The sequence below is a fragment of the Dendropsophus ebraccatus genome, chromosome 4 (genome assembly GCF_027789765.1).
Source record: "Dendropsophus ebraccatus isolate aDenEbr1 chromosome 4, aDenEbr1.pat, whole genome shotgun sequence".
NCBI lineage: Eukaryota > Metazoa > Chordata > Amphibia > Anura > Hylidae > Dendropsophus > Dendropsophus ebraccatus.
In genome coordinates, this window is record NC_091457.1 from 82,821,442 (window position 1) to 82,845,235 (window position 23,794).

General features: G+C 46.4%; 1 protein-coding gene across 1 annotated transcript in view; it reads left to right on the forward strand.

Annotated features, from left to right (window-relative positions):
- The window catches only part of GARRE1 (granule associated Rac and RHOG effector 1), a 94,345-nt gene that overhangs the window by 19,941 nt on the left and 50,610 nt on the right, over nucleotides 1-23,794 (forward strand). The window contains exon 2 of the mRNA XM_069966168.1: nucleotides 21,019-22,310. Within this exon, the coding sequence (XP_069822269.1) occupies nucleotides 21,825-22,310 (486 nt within the window). The 5' untranslated portion in view covers nucleotides 21,019-21,824. The remainder of the gene's footprint in view (nucleotides 1-21,018; nucleotides 22,311-23,794) is intronic.

A 23,794-nucleotide genomic window follows, 5' to 3' on the forward strand; every position in this document is an offset into this window, starting at 1 on the left:
GCAGAGAACAAAGGATTGCTCAGTGGGGGAGCTATTCAGAGCCCTATTCAGAGGTCAGAGAAGTCAGTGGTGACTGTCAGAGGAGAGTGCCCGAAATGTGAATGTAAAATAACTCTTTGTTGTCCTGTTTTGCTGCTTTTACTTTCTCTCTCCATAGGAAAACCATGAAGACAGGGGGGAGAGCTTCAAACTGCTTTTTCATGATAAAAATTCATTTTTCGGCTAATAAACCCAAATACAAAGTTTCTTAAAATCGCCTGGACTATTGATTAGGGATGAGCGAACCGTAGGACTTTTGGTTCGACGGCATCTTTGCTCAATTAGTATGCCTGTGATCCTGGGTGCATAGTTGCGCTCCTGGGAATCTGCAGGCAGGATCTTCCAGGGAATTCAAGATACATTCCCTGGATTTCCAGGGAATGTATCTTAAATTCCCTGAAAGATCCCGGCCGCAGTTTCCCGGAAGCGCAACCATGCACCCGGGATCGCAGGCATCGCACTGGAGTGAGCGGCTTTCAGACCGAAAGTCCGAAAGTTCCGCTCATCTCTACTATTGATTTCTGCAATAAAAATTTTAACGACAGTGACACTTTAATATCTGCAATGGGTGGTTGGGACACCTCATAGTCATTAAATGGTCATCTGGTTCGGCTGATCATTTACTGTGTAAAACATTGTCTTAACTTTAACTTAAAGGAGGGGTTCATCACTGTGCCCTATGTATGACAATGTAACTGATGACTTTAATGCTTAACACAGTGCCAGTTGTTGCCCTTGTTTTAGCCTCTTTAAAATATAGTGCAGATGGGGCATTAAGTGTGTGTGTGTGTTATCATTTTCCCCATGGATGCAGAGTCTGGTTTGGTCAGGCCTGCCATCAGGTTGTTTGTTTTAACCCCTTAGTGACCGCATATACAGCTTTTTACTGCCGTCACTAAGGGGCCTTATTCTGCTGCCATCGGCTTTTTACGGTGAGAATAAGGCAGGGGCGGTGGTAAGGCCCCCACCCCGTCCCCCCAGCTACCGGAGGTAGCTGAGGGGTTGGGGCAGTATGTGGGGTCCGTCCCGGCTGCCCCCTACAGCGGCACTAATGAATGTTATAGCGGCGGCCGCCGGTACCAGGCATTACCGGCGCCGCTGCTAACTGTCATCTCCCTTCACCGTGAATCCACGGCGAGTGGAGATGAAAATGTGTCCCCCCCACCCCCCAGATCAACCCCCCTAGTGGCCAGTAACTAACCCTCCCCGGGCAGCCATCACATCCAAGATGGCCACCGCCATCACTGTGAACAGACTGTTCCTGCAGCCGGTCCTGGGGCGGAGATATCCTTGTCGAAAGCCCGTCACGCGCACTGCAGAGAGGAGTCCGACGCCCATGGAGAATGAATGGAGCCGCCATTCTCTATAGGCGTTGGACTCTGCTCTGCTGCACGCGCCGGGCTTCCGACAAGAATGTCTCTGTCCCGGGACCAGTTCCAGGAGCGGGAATTGCCGAGATGGGGTAAGTATCCGGGGCTCTAGCAAGGGGTCGGGCGGCCTTCACTCCGGCAGTGGTCCCTGTCACTAAACTATGATTACTGTGATAGAAATATCACAGTGATCATAGTAATATAGTAAAAAAAGTGTAAGTGTACAAAAAGATAACAACATACCAATAAAATAAAACACACACTTTTTATTTTAGTAATAATTGCGGTTTACTCTCAGATTACCCGTAATCACGCCAGATTGCACGTAACCACCGCACGTTGCCCGTGACACCCTCCAGATTGTCCGCAATTACCCCATATTGTCCATAACCACCCCAGATTACCTATAAGCACTTCAGTCTATCCGTAACCACCCCAGGTTGCCCATAACCTCATTTTTTATTTTATTTTAGTAACTGCGCAATTCTAATAACTGTTACTAGCTGCAGTTTTGCTCCAGCAAATGGTGGCACAGTGGTTTATACCCACATATGTGGTACTGTTTTACTCAGAAGAACCTGCGTTCCAGATTTTGGGGTGAATTTTCTCTCCTGTTCTTTGGGAAATTGAGAAATTTCTAATTAAAAGAACATATTATTGAGAAAAATTATAGTTTTTCATTTTTACTGGCCAATTTTGAATACTTTCCTCTAATACCTGTAGGGTCAAAATGCTCACCACACCCCAAGATAAATTATTTGAGGGGTGAACTTTCTAAAATGGGGTGAATTATGGGAGGGGTTCACTGCGCTGGCACTACAGAGGCACTGCAAACGCACCTGGCGCTCAGAAACTTCTTCAGCAAAATTTCCAATGAAAATGCTAATTGGCGCTCCCTTCCTTCTGAGCCCGCTGTGTGCCCATACAGTGGTTTATGCCCACATATAGGGTACCGTTGTACTCAGGAGAACCTGTGTTATAGATTTTGTGGGGCATTTTCTCTCCTGTTCCTCATGAAATTGAGAAATTTCAAACTAAGGCTGGGTTCACAAATGCATCCGTTTTTTTTTTCATCGTTTTTTTTGCAAAAAACGGATTGCAAAAACTCAGTGTGAACCCACCCTAAACCAACATATTATTGGAACAATTTGTGTTTTTCATTTGTACTGTCTAATTTTGAATACTTTTCTCTAATACCTGTGGGGTCAAAATGCTCATGAATTCTTTGAAGGGTGCACTTTCCAAAATGGGGTGACTTATGGGGGGATTTCACTCTGCTGGCACCACAGGGGTGTTGCAAACACACCTGGCGCTCAGAAACTTCTTCAGCAAAATCTGCATTGAAAAAACTAATTGACGCTCCTTCCCTTTTGAGCCCCGCTGTGTGCCCATACAGTGGTTTATGCCCACATATGGGGTACTTTTTTACTCAGGAGAACCTGCGTTACAGATTTTGGGGTGCTTTTTCTCTCATGTTCCTTTTCAAAATGTAAAACTTTAATCTAAACGGATATATTATTGGAAAATTAAAATTTTCCATTTTTTATGGACTAATGTAGAATACTTTCCTCCAGCCCCTGTAGGGTCAAAATGCTCATTATATCCCTAGATGAATTCTTTAAGGTGTGTAGTTTCCAAAATGGGGTCACTTGTGGGGGTTTCCAGTATACAAGCCTTCTAAATCCATTTAAAAAAAAGAACTGGTCCCTAAAAAAAAAAAAAAAAAATCAGTTTTGGAAACTTTCACAAAAATTTGATAATTTGCTGATAAATTTCTAAGCCCCATAACACCCTTAACCCCTTAGCGACCCATGACGTACCTGGTACGTCATGGTGCCGCGGGGGGTGTTCAGAGCGGCGTCCCGCCGGGACCCTGCTCTGAACGGCACCGATCCCGGCTGCAATCTGCAGCCGGGCAGTGCCTCTATTAGCTGGCGCAGGTCCCGTTGCCGCGCCGGCTAATTAAGCACTTCAATGCAGCTGTCAAACCTGACAGCTGCATTGAAGTGCTTTGTATTGCACATCCCTGGTGTCTAGTGGCACGGATCTCCCCCCGTGCCACCCCCCCCCGACCCCCCCCCCCCCCGTGATGCGATCGCGGGGGGGGGAGATCCGTTCTCCTGGCCGGCCTGGGCCTCAGCGTCTGAATGGCGCTGATCCCGGCTCGGCAATAGATTGCTATGGCCTGCAGCAGGCCATAGCAATCTATCACCGATATGATGGATCATTGCTGTGTATATACAAGTCCCCCAGGGGGGCTTCTAGTTTATGTAAAAGTAAAAAAGTGTTTTTATTAATAAAAAAATCCCCTCCCCTAATAAAAGTCCAAATCACCCCCCTTTTCCCATTTTATAAATATAAATTATTAAATAAACAAACATGTTTGCTATCGCTGCGCACGTAATCGCCTGAACTATTAATTAATCACATTACTGATCTCGCACGGTAAATGGCGTAAGCGCAAAAAAATTCCAAAGTGCAAAATTGCGCAATTTAGGTCGCATCAAATCCAGAAAAAATGTAATAAGTGATCAAAAAGTCGTATATGCGCAATCAAGGTACCGATAGAACACATCATGGCGCAAAAAATGACACCTGAGACAGCCCCATAGACCAAAGGATAAAAGCGTTATAAGCCTGGGAATAGAGCGATTTTAAGGAACGTATGTTTGTTAACAATGGTTTGAATTTTTTAAAAGCCATCACATAATATAAGTTATACATGTTATATATCGTTGTAATCGTAACAACTTGAGGAACATGCATAACAAGACAGTTTTACCATAGGGCGAACGGCGTAAATGCAAAATTTCCCGAAATCTAAACAAATTCGTGTTTTTTTTTTCAATTTGACAGCGCAAATGATTTTTTTCCGATTTCGCAGCATATTTTATGGGAAAATAATGCCTGTCATTGCAAAGTACAATTGGTTTAGCAAAAAATAAGCACTCAAATAAGTCTGTAGGTGAAAAAATGCAAGCGTTATGGACTTTAACCCCTTAAGGACAGAGCCTGAAATGGCCTTAATGACAGAGACAAATTTTATGAATATGACCAGTGTCACTTTAGTCATTAATAACTTCGGGATGCTTTTACCTATCCGGCTGATTCTGAGATTGTTTTCTCGTGACATATTGTACTTTACATTTCTGGTAAATTGGAGTCGATACTCATAACAAATCTTTATGAAAAAAACCCAAATAATGTGAAAAAATGTGAAAAAATGCATTTTTCCAACTTTGAAACTTCTTTGCGTATACAGAAAGTGGTTATACCACATAAATTATATATTAAATAGCATTAGCAACATGTCTACTTTATGTTGGCGGCATTTATTAAACTATCTTTCATTTTTTTTAGACGATAGGAAGCTTAAAACATTAGCAGCAAATTTCCAAATTTTCAGTAAAATTTCAAAATCAGATATTTTTAGGGACCTGTTCAGGTTTAAAGTGTATTTGAGGGGCCTGTATGTTAGAAAGCCCCACAAAGCACCCCATTTCAGAAACTGCACCCCCCAAACTCTGCAAAAGCACATCCAGAAAGTGTTTTAACCCTTTAGGGGAGTCACAGAAATAAAAGCCAAGTGTGTAAGGAATTTGAAAATTTTAATTTTCTGTGCAGAGATTTTATTGTAATCCAATATTTTTCATAATTATAAACCTATTACCAGAGAAATGCACCCCAATAATTATTGCCCCGTTTCTGCAGTTTATAGAAATACCCCACATGTGGCCCTATTGCGCTATTTGACGCAACCACAAGCCTCAGATATAAGGGAGCGCCTAGTGAATTTCAACGCCTCCGTTATATTTGGTCATTTTTGACTGTACCACTTCAGGTTGGCAGAGGCTCTGGGGTGTCAAAACCTAAAAAACACCCCTAAAGGGACACCATTTAGAAAACTACACCCCTCAAGGAATGTAACAAGGGGTGCGGTGAGCATCTGGACCCCACAGGTGCTTCACAGATTTTCCGAACAATATGGCGTGAAAAAAGAAAAATTTATTTTTTACACTAAAACGTTGTTCTAGCCTTCAATTTTTCATTTTCTTAAAGGGATAAGAGGCAAAAAAAGACAAAAAATGTGTAGCGCAGTTTCTCCCGAGTACAGAAATACCCCACATGTGGCGATAGAGTGCCAAGGGGGCGCAGGACGAGCCTCCAAAGGGAAGGAGCGCCAATTGGCTTTTGGAAGCTGAATTTCACTGAAAAGGATTTCAAGGGCCATGTCGCATTTACAGAGCCCTCGTGCTGCCAAAACACTGGAAACCCCCCACAAGTGATTCCATTCTGGAAACTACACCCCTCAAGGAATCTAACAAGGGGTGCAGTGAGCATATGGACCCCACTGGTGACGGGCACAAATGTGGAACAATGTGACGTGAAAGGGAAAAATTTCATTTTTTCACTTTCATGGCACAAATGTGCCCGTCATCAAGGGGTCCATATCCTCACTGCACCCCTTGTTAGATTCCTTGAGGGGTGCAGTTTCCAGAATGGGGTCACTTGTGGGGGGGTTTCCAGTGTTTTGGCAGCAGGAGGGCTCTGTAAATGCGACATGGCGTTCATCATCCATTCTAGCCAAATCCAACCTCCAAAATCCAAATGGCGCTCCTTCCCTTCGGAGGCTTGCCCTGCGCCCACATGGCGCTTTATGTCCACATGTGGGGTATTTACGGACTCGGGGGAAATTGCTCTACACATATTGTGTGTTTTTTTCTCTTTTAACCCCTTGTGAAAATGATAAATTCAAGGCTAAACCAACATTATAGTGTAAAAAATGTAATATTTCATTTTCACGCCACATTGTTCCACATTTGTGCCCGTCACCAGTGGGGTCCATATGCTCACTACACCCCTTGTTACATTCCCTGAGGGGTGTAGTTTCCATAATGGGGTCACTTGTGGGGGGTTTCAACTGTCTTGGCAACACAGAGGCCTTTTGAATGCAACATGGCCCCTCGAAATCCATTCCATCCAAATCCAGCCTTCAAAAACGAAATGGTGCTCCTTCCCTTCGGAGGCTTACCCTGCACCCGCATGGCGCTTTATGTCCACATGTGGGGTATTTACGGACTCGGGGGAAATTGCGCTACACATTTTGTTTTTTTTCTCCTCTTTTAACCCCTTGTGAAAATGATATATTCAAGGCTAAACCAACATTATAGTGTAAAAAAATGTAATATTTCATTTTCACGCCACATTGTTCCACATTTGTGTCCGTCACCAGTGGGGTCCATATGCTCACTACACCCCTTGTTACATTCCTTGAGGGGTGCAGTTTCCATAATGGGGTCACTTGTGGGGGGTTTCAACTGTCTTGGCAACACAGGGGCCTTTTGAATGCAACATGGCCCCTCGAAATCCATTCCATCCAAATCCAGCCTTCAAAAACCAAATGGCGCTTCTTCCCTTCGGAGGCTTACCCTGCACCCGCATGGCGCTTTATGTCCATATGTGGGGTATTTCCGTACTCAGGGGAAATTGCTCTACACATTAAATGTTTTTTTTTATCTTTTAACCCCTTGTGAAAATGAAAAAACATGACAAGATTAATGATTTAGAGTAAAAATTTTACAAAAATTACACTAAATGTTGGTCTAGCCTTGATTTTTTTCCATTTCCACAAGGGGTTAAAAAAGAAAATGAACACAAAACGTGTAGGGTAGTGTCCCCTGAGTACGAAAATACCCCACATGTGGACATAATGTGCCATATGGGCACAGGGCAAGTCACCAAAGGGACAGAGCGCCATTTAGAGGCTGGAATGGGGGATGGAGGCCATGTCGAAATTACAAAGCTCCTGTGCTGCCAGGACAGTAGAAACCCCCGACAAGTGACCCCATTCTGGAAACTACACCCCATAAGGAATCTAACAAGGGGTGCAGTGAGCATATGGACCCCACTGGTGACGGGCACTTACGTAGAACATGTGCCGAGAAAATAAAAAATACAATTTTTTTCATTTTCACGTCCCAAATGTGGCCGTCACCAGGGGGCCATATCCCCGCTGCCCCCCTTCTTAGATTCCTTATGGGGTGTAGTTTCCAGAATGGGGTCACTTGTGGGGGGTTTCTACTGTCCTGGCCGCACAGAGGCTTTGTAATTGCGACATGGCATCCTCTAATGGAAATGGCGGCCATACCTACTTAGCTGGGGAAAAGGGACAATTCTAATTTATTTGGGGGTATTAGGGCAATTATTAGTTTATAAGGTTGGAAATGACAGGTGTCCATCAAATTCAACCTGTGTTGATCCAGAGGAAGGCAAAAAACCCTCTTAAGGCAGACGACAGTAGCCTCATCACAGGGGAAAAATTCCTTCCCGACTCCATAATGGCGATCAGAATAATCCCTGGATCAACGTGACCCCTGAAATAGGAATAAGGGACAGAATTTAGATAATGTAGGACTCCAATGACGTGTGGTGCGCCTTGAAGCGATCCAGTATGCAGAGGCCGGGGGGATCAGGACAGGCGTCACACTGGAAAATGTTGTCCTTCCTGATCCCCCTGTTACGCCACACTCTGCACTTCTTCTGGGGTCTCCCGTTCTCCAGTGTGGGGGACGTCACCTGGAAAATGTTGCCCTGGTGCGATACGGGGTCCCTCATATCCAGAAGCGCTGGGTCCGCTCCATGGCTGCTAAATATTAGGGCGCTATTACTGCTTCTGATATGTTCGGATCGTGCCGCAAGCTACAGGGCAGCGAGAGACCAGAGGAGGGGGCGCTGGTATAAAAGTTATCCCCGTACAGGTGGTGACCTTTATCCAGCAGTGGGAAGATCAGTTCCCGGACGATCTTCCCACTAACTCCGAGGATGGGGGGGAGGGGGGCATCTGGGGGCTGGATTCGGGTGTCCCTTCCTACATACACTCTAAGGGTACATGCACACTGCGGAATCGCGACAGGTAACCCTTCGTGCATTCTGCAGCTGGCACCCACCGGCGGACTGATGCAGGCGCACGTCTCCACACGTGTCATAGACTCCATTCTATGCACGGGCGGATTCCGCTCTCCGTCCAACGTGTTCATTCTTTGGATGGACGATGGAATCCGCCCGTGCATAGAATGGATTCTATGACACGGGTGGAGACACATGCCTGCATCAGTCCGCCGGCGGGTGCCAGCTGTGGAATGCACAAAGGGTTATCCTTCGCCATTCCGCAGTGTGCACGTACCCGAAATCTGTAAGTGTACCCTAAGGCACGCTCACAGAGTTTGTAGAATTTCACGCCATACCGTCATCTCTTATTGGGACGGTACTGGCGGAAAAGATGTGTCTGGGGGGCAGCGTACGCTACGCTACCCCCAGATACGTCATTGGAGGATGAGGATGATGAGGATGAATGGAGGAACGAAGGACCCCCCATTCATCCTCACTGGCTGTTTCGGTGTCGGAGGTAATAGTAACGTATCCCTCTGACGCCGAAAACACCCTGGGGGCCATCTTTATACGGGGATTGGTATATGGGGTATGTAGTGGTGTAGTGTCAAACTTTATTCAATGTAGTGTGGTGTAATGTAGTGTTTTTTTACGTGTTTTTTTACAGTAAGTATAAAAAAAAAACCTACGCCAACAAAGGAGTTGCTGATAAATGCCGCACTTATGTGCGGCACTTATAAGCAGACCGTGGCAGTAGAATATAGAAAAAAAACACCCTACGCCAAAAAGGAGGAGTTGCTGATTAGCAGCGCACTTTCGTGCGATGCTGATCAACACTCAGCGGCGATAGGGTGCGGAAAATAGAAAAAAAAAAATTTCTACATTTGAACATCCCTGTAGCTGCTGATAAGTGTATTACACATATCAGCCGCTAGAGGGCAGCAGAGCGCAAAATACGGAAAGAGCCGACGCTGGAGCCGAAAATAGCCGAGAGAAGCCGAACGTGACGTCACGGAAGAAGCCGAAGACCCGAACGAAGACGAGGATGCCGCGAACCCGGAAGACGCCGATCAGGAGCCCGGGACAGGTGAGTAATGTACAAATACCTGCTCTGGACCCCTCGGCTACCTAGCTGAGGGGTCCAGGGCAGGTATTTACTATATTGTGGGACTCTGATCGCCGTGCCACCGGCCCGATCGCCGTGAATGGCCGGCCGGTACCGGCCGGCCGTTCACGGCGATCGGGCCGGTGGCACGGCGATCACCATTACTTTTTACAGTAATGGCGGTCGGTGCCGTCCTCGGACAGCACCGACCGCCATTTTTTTCCGGGTCATCGGGTCGCCGATGACCCGGAAAGGTTCCGATCGCCGCTATTGGCTGATCTGAATTGATCAGCCTATAGCGGCGATCGTAAGCACGGGGGGTGTTAACCACCCCCCGTGCCGTGAAGCTAAGATGGCCTGCTATGATTTATAGCAGGCCATCTTCCCCGACCGCTGTGTGTGAACACGCAGCGATCGGGGAAACATCGGGCGTAAATTTACGCCCTGATGCGCCAAGTACCAGGGCGCGAGGGCGTAAGTTTACGCCCGATGTCGTTAAGGGGTTAAACATAAAATGGAAAAAGCTAAAGTGCAAAAACAAAAATTGGCTTTGACCTTAAGGGGTTAAAAAGTAAAATATGTTTACCAAATTATGCAAGAATAAGGAAGACATATTGGTAATGTGACTTAGTAACTAATTTATGTGCTACGACTTTTTTTTTTTTTTTTCTTAGAAGCAGAGAATTTCAAAGTTCATAAAATGCAAATTTTTCACAAAAATACACAAAATAGTGACCAAATTTTGCCACTAACATAAAGTACCATATGCGACCAAAAAACAATCTCAGAATCGCTAGTATACATTAAAGCATCACTGAGCTATAAGAGCATAAAGTGAGACAGGTCAGATTTTGAAAAATGAGCCTGGTCATTAAGGACCAAACTAGCTGCAGCACGAAGGGGTTAAGAGGCCTCAGCAGATGCCACATGATCCTGGCACAGTTGTTACCATGTTGTCACCTGTTCTAAACAGCTGAGTCTGCAATGTCTTGTGACCCCGGATGTTCTGTCTGTGACCCCGGATGGGACATCAGCAGGGAATGGGGGATTCTTTGGATGCCTGCATTCATAAGGGTAATTAGACGGGCTGTCCGGCCTGATGTAAAGAAAGCTTAATCATTGTATAATGAAGTTATGTAACTGCAGTGTGCCGAGGAATAAAAACGGTGGCCTATTACAACGTTTCTGCTTGCGGTCTGTGAACGGAGGCATTCATGTCTGCATCAAGAGGCCAAAATGACACAAAGTAGACAATTAGCTGACGCATAGTAGTTGCCCTGCATTGCTGAATAAGCAGCCTTGCCTCCACTGATTTTAAAAACTGGACCAGAGAGGGATTTAATATGCCTTATCCCAGGAAGTGATATGATTGGACTGGTCACCATCCATCCACTTTGCTAGTAGTCTCTAACCTTTCTGTGCATGCTGGGAGTTGTAGTTTTGCACCACCTGTAGAGTCACATGTTGGAGGTCATTACTTAGATCAGGGGCACTCAACAACTTTTAGTGAAGGTCCACTTACCGGGTTCTATTGTCAGGTGAAGGTCCGAGCTGAACATCAGTAGGAAACGTGTTTTTGTTAATTTTCACAAACGTTCAATTATTTACATACAGAATTGCTGCTTATTAGCAGGAAAACTGGCATTTTTTTCTCTCTCAACAGCCCTTTGATATTAGGTACAAAGGGGGTGACTGCCCTGGTAGTATATAACCCCCCCCCCCCCCCCCGTTGCTCCCCCAGTAGTGTATAGCCCCCCTGTGCGCTCTCCCCCTGTAGTATATAGCCCCCTGTGAGCTCCCCCCCAGTAGTATATAGCCCAACCTGTGCGCTCCCCCCACTGTAGTATATAGCCCCCTGTGAGCTCCCCCCAGTAGTATATAGCCCCCTGTCAGCTACCCCCAGTAGTATATAGCCCCCTGTGCTCTCCCCCTGTAGTATATAGCCCGCTGTGAGTTTCCCCCAGTAGTATATAGCCCCCCCTGTGAGCTCCCCCCAGTAGTATATAGCCCCCCTGTGAGCTCCCCCCAGTAGAATATAGCCCCCCCTGTGAGCTTCCCCCAGTAGTATATAGCCCCCCCTGTGAGGTCCCCCCAGTAGTATATAGCCCCCCCTGTGAGGTCCCCCCAGTAGTATATAGCCCCCCTGTGAGGTCCCCACAGTAGTATATAGCCCCCCCTGTAGTATATAGCCCCTTGTGAGCTCCCCCAGTAGTATATAGCCCCCCAGTGCAGATGGCCCCCAGACAAAAAAACAAACAACCCACAACTTACCTAGCACCTCGTTCCCCGCTGCGGCTGTCTTCTCTTCTCCTGTCGGTCTGGCCCCCGGCTGATAGGCGCTCTCTGGAGATGTCCCGGGGATTTCCCAGCAGAGCGGGCACCAGTGACCTCAGTGTACGCCGCCGGCCTGTACTTCCAGGAAGTTCAGGCCGGCGGCACACACTGAGGTCTGTTGTGCGCGCTCTGCTGGGGAATCCCCGGGACATCCCCAGAGAGCGCGTATCAGCCGGGGGCCGGGCCGACACTGCCCCCAGCCCCACAGGCGTACTGCAAACTAAGGACAGTACGCCTATGGGGCGGGAGGCATTGCGGTGGGAACGGGATCTCCTAACCGCCCCGGATCCGGTCTGTCCCGGGCGGTTAGGAGGTCTGACCAGGGGTCCGGACAGCTGGCCTCGACCGCGGTCCGCCAGTTGAGGACCCCTGACTTAGATGATGCAATAAGATGAGGTCAATGGGAATTGTCACAGGAATAGCTTTGGATTCCTGTTCTGCATTGCTTTGATTTTCCTCGGTTTCTCATCTTGCTTGTATCTAATATTCTCCTGTTATCTTCATTACAGAAAGGTAAGCTTCAGGCAAGAAGGGATCTAATTTTAATTTTCAGGAGCTATATATAACTGAGCTGGCTCTAACAAAGGAAATGCCAGCAAGATTGTGCGACTGCTGTTTGTTTTGCCAGTTTTATATCTTATTGGACTGTTATACAATGCAAGCAATACACTAGCCGGACCTGTAAGAGAGGAGTCATCCGATCCTCCCGGAGCCCGTCCTGTGTATATAGACACAAGGTAGCATCTGGCCGCAGCTTTTTTTTTTTTTTAACCTAAAATTAACACTATTACATGCTGTAGAAACCCTGTAAAGCAGTATGTGTGTGTGTATGTGTATCCATCAAAATACCTGCTGTAATAGTGGGGACTCAAATAATTTGTGCTGATAGATTCATAGCGCAAGGCCTTTTGCACAGTCTACAGCCTTCAACACGAGGAAGTTTCCCACCATAGTAGATTATTGCATATCATGTTTCTAAACCCTATAGACTTTACTTGTATCCTGCTGTGAATTGGGCCTGTATGGCTGTTCCTTGCTGAGATCGTGTCTGGAGAAGACCCTGGGCAGGGAGAAGGCCCTGATTTCTTTCTTTAGTGAATAGATGGGGTCCCAGAATCACTGATCGGAATATTACAGCAGGCGATTGTCATTCAGAATTATTGCAAGCCAGCTTATTGGGACACCCAAGCTGAATCTGTTTCCATGTAATGATGTTTGTGGAATATACTGCCATTTCCATGTCTCTCCCATAGACTGTGATCAGGTGATTGTGTCTCCTTATGATCCCTGTGATCAGTATCCCTTTTATAGCAAGTTCAGTGCACAACTCTCATACATTGTGTTATCACATTTTATAACCTGTCTGAGGTAAATTGCTCACACCACCAATTGTATGAGCCGGGCTTCAACTAATCCATGGACATAAGCCATAATCTTAATCTTCTGACTAGCTTAATTTACAGTGTTAAAGAGACATTCTCCCTTTATGTATAAATCAGAACTCTTAATACAGTATGGAAATAATTTGGCTTTTGGGGGATAGTACAAAGGTACTAGCTTAGAGTTGTAGTTTTGCTATAGCTTTAAAGCTAAAGCTTTGGGATGGGATCATTGATTGTAATTATTTTAATGAAATTTTAAAAGGAAAGACCCCCCCTCCCCCCCCCCCCCAATGTCCAATGCTCCGCATCTTTTTGGTATTTTGTGTGTTTATAGTTTTCTGTATTGCAGTCCAGATAAATCTGTATTGTGCTTTAGGGTAATTGCCTTTTAAAGGCAATTGTGCAAGAACGTGTTGTGAAGCAGCTCTGATACTGCCTCTCAATGTGACTACCTCAAATGTTTGTTCATGTTGTCATTCCCAAAATATGTATATTCCGTGCCAGGAATCTCTTTAATACGATTAGCCTCAGTCCTTTTACATTGTTCCAGGCTTTAATGCACTCACTAAGAAAGGCCATCATAGTTATAATAGTGCCTTGTCCAATTGCGTAATGTCATTGCATGGAAACCATATTGTTTTATGAAAAAAAAAAGCAAAGATCGATTGTCTATTCTTTTACATTTGTAAGGGTTTTCATCACTGTTATATGTTTATTCATTTAACAGTGCCACAAAGGGGACATTGAATATAGTTTAATGGCTGGTTTTGTCCAGGAATAGCGCTATGCCTCTATATGGGTTATGTCTGGTATCGCAGCTCAACTCCATTGACGTGACTGAGACTAAGCTGCAATACCACACAGAACCTATAGGACAGTGGGAGCATTTTATTATTTTTTTTTTAAGTAAAATTTGGGCAGTAGTATACGGCAATTGGCATAGTGAGGTTATAGGTTGATCTTGATGGGCTCTTTTTCAGCCTCTTGAAAGGCTGATGTCGTCAGGTGCAGAAAAAATATAAATGGTGCAGACAGGGGCGTAGCTAAGGGCTATTGGGCCCTGGTGCAAAATTTTAGTTTGCCCCCCCCCCCTTATAGTCGATCTTAGGTGACGCCCCTAATGTGACACTGTGTCCCCTCATGTACTGTACTACTGCCCCCTATTATTATTGACTGTACTGTGTATCCCTCCCTGTGTCCCCTGTATATAGCAGATCAATCAGTATCTCTCCATGTGCCCCTTGTATATAGCATATCAGTATCCCTTTCTGTGCCCCCCGGTATATAGCAGATCAGTATCCCTTCCTTTGTCCCCTGTATATAGCAGACCAGTATCCCTCCCTGTGTCCCCTGTATATAGCAGACCAGTATCCCTCCATATGCCCCCTGTATATAGCAGACCAGTATCCCTCCCTGTGCCCCCTGTATATAGCAGACCAGTATCCCTCCCTGTGCCCCCTGTATATAGCAGACCAGTACTCCTCCCTGTGCCCCCTGTATATAGCAGACCAGTATCCCTCCATGTGCCCACAGTATACAGCAGACCGGTATTCCTCCATGTCCCCCTGTATATAGCAGACCAGTACTCCTCCCTGTGTCCCCTGTATATAGCAGACCAGTATTCCTCCCTGTGCCACCTGTATATAGCAGACCAGTACTCCTCCCTGTGCCACCTGTATATAGCAGACCAGTACTCCTCCCTGTGCCACCTGTATATAGCAGACCAGTATCCCTCCCTGTGCCACCTGTATATAGCAGACCAGTATCCCTCCCTGTGCCACCTGTATATAGCAGACCAGTATCCCTCCCTGTGCCACCTGTATATAGCAGACCAGTATCCCTCCCTGTGCCACCTGTATATAGCAGACCAGTATCCCTCCCTGTGCCACCTGTATATAGCAGACCAGTATCCCTCCCTGTGCCACCTGTATATAGCAGACCAGTATCCCTCCCTGTGCCACCTGTATATAGCAGACCAGTATCCCTCCCTGTGCCACCTGTATATAGCAGACCAGTATCCCTCCCTGTGCCCCCAGTATATAGCAGACCAGTATCCCTCCATGCTCCCCTGTATATAGCAGACCAGTACTCCTCCATGTGCCTCGTGTGTATATGTGTGTGTGTATATATATATATATATATATATATATATATATATATATATATATATGTATGTATGTTTGTGTAATGGTATCTTTTCATATTTCCCCACTTACTCCAGTGATGCTGCACTCCTCTCCTCCATGGTATAAGCAGGATTCTGCAGGGCTGAGGCTCCTCCCCCTGGTCGGATCCCAACTCCATACCCCTCAGCTCTGCCGGATCCAGTTTACACCACTGAGGAGAGGAGGATGGCAGCGTCCCTGCAGTCAGCACCTCACCTCTGAGCAACTTGAGTGGATCGTGCTGCGGCAATCCTCCTCTCATCTCCTCATCACTGTGAGCAGCTCCTGCAGGGTGGAGGCCCCTCCCCCAGACCAAGTCACGACCCCATACTCACTGATTCCTTCCTTTCCTGCTGCATAGTGTTGCGACCTGGCCTGGGGGAGGGGCCTCCACCCTGCAGGAGCCTCTTACAGTGATGAGGAGATGAGAGGAGGATTGCAGCAGCGCGATCCTCTGTTTCCTCTCAGATGAAGCGCCACCTGCACGGAGGAGGCCCCTGCCATATCTGGAGGAGAGGACGCTGCTACTTGTTGTCATCTGACTAAGTAAGAGATCCAGTCAGATAACAGCACGTGCCAGTTATGTCAGTGGAGCTGGGGACATAGTGCGTGGGCTTGGGGCCCACAGGAGGAAGTGGCGAGGGAGGTCGGCGGGCCCCCCTAGCATAGGGGCCCGGTCGCCATGGTGACCGTTACGACCCCTATAGCTACGCCACTGGCTGCAGACATTAGTCAGGGGGTGGGGATTGAGCTCTGAGATGGCAAAGGAAGATGCTTTGTCTCGGGAGAAGGAGCAGTTGGGGAGCTGGACATAATACTATTAGTGATAAGACCATATTAGAAGGTTGTCTCTCTTGGGGTGATTGGGGTGAAGTTGCACACTTGCTAGTTTCTGGTTGCACAAACCGCAATCTTGTGCAATCCTGGCCTAAAGCAGTCATTGCTTTCTAAGTAATTGAGCATATGATAAAGCTCAGATCAGGCCGCAGATTATAGGAAAAAATAATAATTTAATCAAAATTAATAATCCAAGATATCCAAGATCAACAGGGGATATGATGTAAAGCATGTTTGCAATTTACAATTATTTTTTTTAGTCATCTTGCTTTAAAACAAAGCTATACTTGTATCGAGGTCCAGTCTCCTGAAGACAGCTGTTTAGTCTTGTACTGGTAGAAAAAAAAAAAGGCCGAACACAGAAAGCCACGGCTCCATGTGTCCGTCAGTCAAATGACTGACTTTTCTTTCCAACTTGCTCAAGATTAAAAATCTGCCTTCAGGAGACTGGACCTGGATACAAGTAAGTATAGCTTTGTTTTAGAGCAGGGGTGGGGAACCTTTTCCATGTCGAGGGCCGGTCGGGCATTTATAAAATCATTCGAGGGCCGCATACCGTGCGCAGCAGGGTAGCGTGGGTTTGCAGCACCCGGGGCAAGGCAAAGTATTGTTCCCCTAATGCCCCTGCTATTGTAGTTAACCCTCTGTGATGCCCCTTGTACCTGATGTGAATCCTTAGTGATACCCTGTAGCCTGAGTTAACCCCCCAGTCATGTCCCTGGTAGCCTAATTACCCCCCCCCCCCCACACACACACACCCAATGATGCCTCTGGTAGGCCTAGTTAATCCCCCCAGTCATGTCCCTGCTAGCCTAGTTAATACCCCCAGTCATGTCCCTGGAAGCCTAGTTAAGCCCCTCTGTGATGTCCGTGGTAGCCTAGATAACCCCCCAGTCATGTCCCTGGTAGCATAGTTAACCCCCCAGTCATGTCCCTGGTAGCATAGTTAACCCCCCAGTCATGTCCCTGGTAGCATAGTTAACCCCCCAGTCATGTCCCTGGTAGCATAGTTAACCCCCCAGTCATGTCCCTGGTAGCATAGTTAACCCCCCAGTCATGTCCCTGGTAGCATAGTTAACCCCCCAGTCATGTCCCTGGTGGCCTAGTTAACCCCCCAGTCATGTCCCTGGTGGCCTTCTTAACCCCCTCAGTCATGTCCCTGGTGGCCTTCTTAACCCCCTCAGTCATGTCCCTGGTGGCCTTCTTAACCCCCTCAGTCATGTCCCTGGTGGCCTTCTTAACCCCCTCAGTCATGTCCCTGGTGGCCTTCTTAACCCCCTCAGTCATGTCCCTGGTGGCCTTCTTAACCCCCTCAGTCATGTCCCTGGTGGCCTTCTTAACCCCCTCAGTCATGTCCCTGGTGGCCTTCTTAACCCCCTCAGTCATGTCCCTGGTGGCCTTCTTAACCCCCTCAGTCATGTCCCTGGTGGCCTTCTTAACCCCCTCAGTCATGTCCCTGGTGGCCTTCTTAACCCCCTCAGTCATGTCCCTGGTGGCCTTCTTAACCCCCTCAGTCATGTCCCTGGTGGCCTTCTTAACCCCCTCAGTCATGTCCCTGGTGGCCTTCTTAACCCCCTCAGTCATGTCCCTGGTGGCCTTCTTAACCCCCTCAGTCATGTCCCTGGTGGCCTTCTTAACCCCCTCAGTCATGTCCCTGGTGGCCTTCTTAACCCCCTCAGTCATGTCCCTGGTGGCCTTCTTAACCCCCTCAGTCATGTCCCTGGTGGCCTTCTTAACCCCCTCAGTCATGTCCCTGGTGGCCTTCTTAACCCCCTCAGTCATGTCCCTGGTGGCCTTCTTAACCCCCTCAGTCATGTCCCTGGTGGCCTTCTTAACCCCCTCAGTCATGTCCCTGGTGGCCTTCTTAACCCCCTCAGTCATGTCCCTGGTGGCCTTCTTAACCCCCTCAGTCATGTCCCTGGTGGCCTAGTTAACCCCCCCAGTCAGGTCCCTGGTGGCCTTCTTAACCCCCCAGTCAGGTCCCTGGTGGCCTTCTTAACCCCCCAGTCAGGTCCTTGGTGGCCTTCTTAACCCCCCAGTCAGGTTCCCGGTGGCCTTCTTAACCCCCCAGTCAGGTTCCCGGTGGCCTTCTTAACCCCCAGTCAGGTCCCTGGTGGCCTTCTTAACCCCCCAGTCAGGTCCCTGGTGGCCTTCTTAACCACCCATCCCCCCCCAGTCATGTCCCTGGTGGCCTAGTTAATCCCCAGTGCCTGCCCCAAATAAAAAAAAAAATAAACATCCCACTCACCTTTCCTCCGCTATCCAGGTCCTCTTCTCCCTCCTCTCTTCTGTGCCGGTCTTCTCCTACAGGCGGCGCGCGGTGAAATGACGTCATCGCGCGCGGCCCGCAGGAGTCACAAGACGTGCGCCGCTCTGTTGGGGAAGGAGCCGGCACAGACACAGGAAGATGCTGTGTATGCCGGCTCCTGCCTCACCACCGCGGCGCACATGACAGGAGAGCCGCAAACCGCAGAAGACGTGTGCTGCTCTGGAGGAGGAGCCGGCATACACAGCGTCCTCCTGTGTCTGGTAACTGTCACAGACACAGGAGGAAGCTGTGAATGCCGGCTCCTTCTCCTCCAGAGCAGCGCATGTCACAGGGGAGCCGCGGGCCGCATCCGGAGGTGTCAGGGGCCGGATGTGGCCCGCGGGCTGGAGGTTCCCCACCCCTGTTTTAGAGCATGATAACTAAAAAAAAAAAAATTATGAATGTAAGTTGCAGACATGCTTTATATCTTCTCCCCTGCTGATTTAGATTTTAAAAGTTACATTGACAGATACACTTTAACTGTGTGTGTCCTCATCCAGCCAAAGCCCGGCTTTGCTGCACGGTATTATTGTGGCTGACCACAAGAAAATCCAACAAAAGTGAAAGCTGTGGTGTACTTTCTATTTACCTGTAGGTGGATATGTTACATCCTATGCAAACATGGCATTGTCTTAGTTAACTGTTGTGTTGTAAGAGGCACTGTTTATTTTTCCCCTTGCTGTTTAACTCCACAGCCAAAATAGGGAAATGTTTTATTTATGTGTACAATGATAATTGACCTGTAAGGTTATCTTAAGGCCATATTACACAGCACGATAATGAGGGGGAAGCGTGTGCCGACCTGTGATGTCAGCGCTCCCCCTTGTTTCCCGCTCATTGCCTGTGCTATTACACGCACTGACAGCAAGCGGGGAGCAGCTGTAGGGGCTGCCCAAATGATCCTTAGATCGTCCAGGCTTCCCATTGAAATTAGCGGTGGTCTGCTGGCAAAACTCCTATTGCTGCTGGACAGTAATCATTTCGTGTAATAGGGCCTTTAAACTACCACGTGCAATAATACGGGACCTGTGTATCAGATGCAGCAGTCTTTGGGTCCTTTTAAAAGGGGGATCATTGGCCAGGAGTGTGTAAAATTTTGAACTTGCTTTAAAATGTATCTTTATCAGCTTTGCATTGTCCTGTCTAAACAGGGTTTGTGCAGCTGAGAAAGATAAAGGGAAACTGACAGCATGGTCATGTGTATATATATATCTGTGCCGTCAGTTTCCAGATCACAAGCTGTCTATGCTTACATCCATGCTGCTTTTGTGATCCAGCATCTAAGGTTCTCAGGTCCTCTGGCCGCTGCTATAACTTGTTGCTTGTTTGCGTGTCTAAAAGAGCCCCTTAAAAATCTTCTTTTCAGACTTGACTGACCCTCTCCTGGCCATCCTACCTCACTACCAGCCTCCTCCAATTCTTATGCATAATTTTTTGCCTTTTACTCACTGGGCATGTGCAGTGAGGTATACTTCCAGGTAGGGCTGGGTGATATGGGCAAAAAATAAACCCGCCTTTTTTTAAATCTTGATTTTATTTATTTTTTTGCTAAATAAACAGAACATTTTTCCTCTTTGCAGTGTCAGATACTATTTTAGGGTACGTTCACACGTATAGGATCTGCTGCAGATTTGATGCTGTGTTCAGTTCTCTGAAATTGGGCAATCCATGAAATTAATAATTTTTCTTTATTTTACATTTGCACGTGGCTCAACATGATTTTTTTGCATCATAGAACCCTTTTAGAGGAATGGTGCACATCTGCCTGAGCAGCCTCTATTTGGGCAGGTATCACGTCACAGTCCCTGACAACAGGTTCTATAGTAGACGAATCTTTAGCGAGTAAGTAAACACTGTATAATCTTTCAGGTTAGTTTGGATTAGCTGTACACTTTGCCGGTAATACCTGTGTAATTCGCTCTTGTATTACACCAGTCTCTGTATTGTGACATTGGCAAAGTTGTCGGCTTCATTCTGCCAAGATGATGTATTGTTCAGTAACCTACCAATGCTGCAAGAAATAAATGTGATAACTGGATTATTAAAGGGGTAATCCATACATTTACCTGTTCTCTCTACATAAAGCTACAGCCTTACATAATCGAAAGTTCTGCAACTTCATAAAATTAGATTTTCCTGTCATTCGCTATACAGTCAGTGAATGCAAAAATTATTGGTGGACCCTGAAAAGTGGTGCTGCCTAAAGTAGATCCTTTATTATAGTATGTCAGAATAGAGTGCTATAATCCTGGAGACTTGTTCTGCTGCTGTGTTTCCTAAGTGTCACCAAAGTGTTCCAAAGCTTTAGCTATGGTTGTCCAGGTATGATGGGAATTGAAGTTCAACAGCTGGAGGGTCTGAGTTTGTCACCCATAATATAGATCTATAGAAGTGTATCTTGCACTGGGAGCAGTCAGTCTCCCTTTTCACTATGAGATATGTTGGGTGTTTTCATGTAGAGTCCAGGACAATGTCAACTTTCACTTTGTATGTTGTGTTGCTTCTAGCAAGGCTTCAGAATTCTTTAAATAACAAAAACTAAAACCCTCTTTTCCTCCTCCCCCCCCCCCCCTTCTTTTTCCTTTGCCAGGAAATGACCTAGAGGCCTTACAAATACATTGTGTGCATTCTTTCTCCAGAGCGAACTCAATCTGGGAGCTGCACTTGTTTCCGCTGTAACTAAACTACCTCAACAAACCCAGAGAGGAAGACGAGGGGAGGGGAACTTCCAGCAGCAAATCTGTCAAGAACACAGTATTAGAGGCACCTCAGTGCAGACTGGATCTGCCGGACTGTAGCATCTAACCAATCCTACGTATTCTACTTTCATTTACCCGGATTGCTTCATACCTACCAGCTGTTGATCAGTGTTTTTTGGTCTTTTTGTTTAAATTCTTTTTGTTTGTTTCGTTTTTGTTTTGCTTTGCTTTTGTTTATTGACTTTTTTTGGGGGAAAGGGGACATTGGAATTCTGTGTGTAAATTTACATTCTTTTCCTGGTTTGGGATAAGTTTTTTTTTTTTTTTTTTTTTTTTTTGTTTCCTCTTTTTGACCGCAGTGGAAACTTTTATGTGGTGACGAGAAGGGTTAACAGGACCAGAGCCCTTGATGAAAGAGGCGCACACATCTCATTGTGGAATCCTTCAGCTGGCTTCCAAACTACAAGTTGTGAACTGCAGCTGGGCTGCACTGAATACTAAAAATCCCTAAGTCAGCGGATCTGCCGCCTTTCTGTCTTTGCTCATACACATTACACAGCCTGCCTTTTGGAAATGCCTTGTACAAAACCTATGTTTGCCACTCTGCTCTACTATTTGACATAGCCAGCCAACTGGAGGTGGATTTTGTAGGCACGACTGATTTAGGCTAGGGGTACCTGTTGCTAGTAGGTCACCTATGTATTGCTGTAGCGCACAGGAAAGCAAAATGGACTACAAGAGGCGGTTCTTGCTTGGCGGGTCCAAGCAGAAGGTGCAGCAACACCAGCAGTACCAGATGCCTGAGCTCAGCCGGACTCTGAGCGCACCCTTGGCCTCAACTACCCCTTTAGTATCTTCAGCTAACACGGGCAGCTGCCCTCACCCTGTTGCCCACACTACGCCCATAGCAGATATCCAGCAGGGTATCTCCAAGTACTTGGATGCGCTCAATGTTTTTTGCCGCGCCAGCACTTTCCTCACTGACCTTTTCAGCAGCGTTTTCCGTAACTCGCACTACTCAAAGGCAGCTATGCAACTCAAAGACGTGCAGGAACATGTCATGGAGGCTGCCAGTCGACTCACTGCAGCAATAAAACCAGAGATAGCAAAAATGCTAATGGAGCTGAGCGCAGGAGCTGCCAACTTTAAAGACCAGAATGAGTTCAGCCTGCAGGATATAGAGGTCAGTGTCTTTAATTGTGATTTGTTATACTGCTCCATAGAATGTGGTGTTTGGAGTTTGCTCATCAATTTCTAGTTTTCATTGCTATTATCCCTTAAACAGGCACCAGCCCTTAAAGGTGACATGTAATGCTTTCATTTAACTTTTTTATTCCACCAGGAAATGTAGAACCTAGTTTGTAACCATCCAGTGCTAAGGGCTCTTTTTAGGTGGCCCAGTGTGTAACCATATGAGCGCCATTCAGCTAGATTGGCGCAAAGCCATTACAAGGCACGAATAATTGAGCCATTGGACCACACCAACGATCACTGTTTTGTTCGTGCAGCCATTTAAAAGCATTATCGGCTGCAATCCACTGTTTAGACAGAGATATGTGGCGATAAAGATGATGTTACTGTCCACACAAAAGATCGAATCAGCTTACAAGCGAGTGCATGCGTGTTCCTAGGGACGTTTATTAACAAGAATTGCCCTGTGTAAATGGTCCTTAAGTGTGCCACTCTGTGTAGGGAAACGCCCTGTTGACATAGAATTGAAAACGCCCAGATGTCAAAATACCCATACGTTTCCAGGAGCAATACCACAGAATACTAAGAAGATATGCTCCAACCCCTCTTAAACCTTTTAACGACCGATGATGGGATATACCAGTCATGCTATTGCTAAAAGGGCACACAATATAACTCCTTTCTTTACTGCGCCTCAGATAGCTGTCGAGGACCACAGCTTGCACAGCCGACTAAGTACCAAAACTGACAGCAGCTTGTAAATGCCTTTCTGGTGGTCCACTGGCGGGATTGGCTTCCCGCAATGCAATAGTGGAAAGCTGATCCGTTATACTTACAGGCCTTTAGCGATAATATTTTTTATATAGCGCCAACAGATTCCGCAGCACTTTACACACATTCTGCAGCACTTTTCTGGGGGGGGGGCATACATAGACATAACAGAATATACATATAATTTTCCATACACTAGGAATGAGGACCTTGCTCGCATGCATGAGCTTACAGACTATTATAGATAAGATCAATTAATGCAGTACCTATGTTCTGCATTGATCTCTATGAGCAATCATAGTATTGCTCATAGAAGTCCCCTGGATGGAGGTGACTACAAATAAATGTAAAAAAAAAGTTTTTAATATAAAAAAAAAAAATTCCCATCTCAAATTAAAAGTTCAAATCAACCCCAAAGCGCAAAATTGCTGATTTTTGGTCACATCCAGAAAAAAAAAAAAATTAAAAAGTGAGCGAAAAGTTGCATACACTAGTAAGTTTACGAGAAAAAGTACAGCTTATGGTGTAAAAAAAATTAACCCCCAAATAGCCCCATAGGCAAAAACTTTATAAGATTTAGAACAGAGCAATTTTAAGTACATATAAAAATGAAAAGTTTTGAAAGATTAAAGGACAAGTGCCATGAAAAACTTTTTCCCAGTAATTGAAGCACATTACAGAGTTATATAACTCTGTAATATGCTT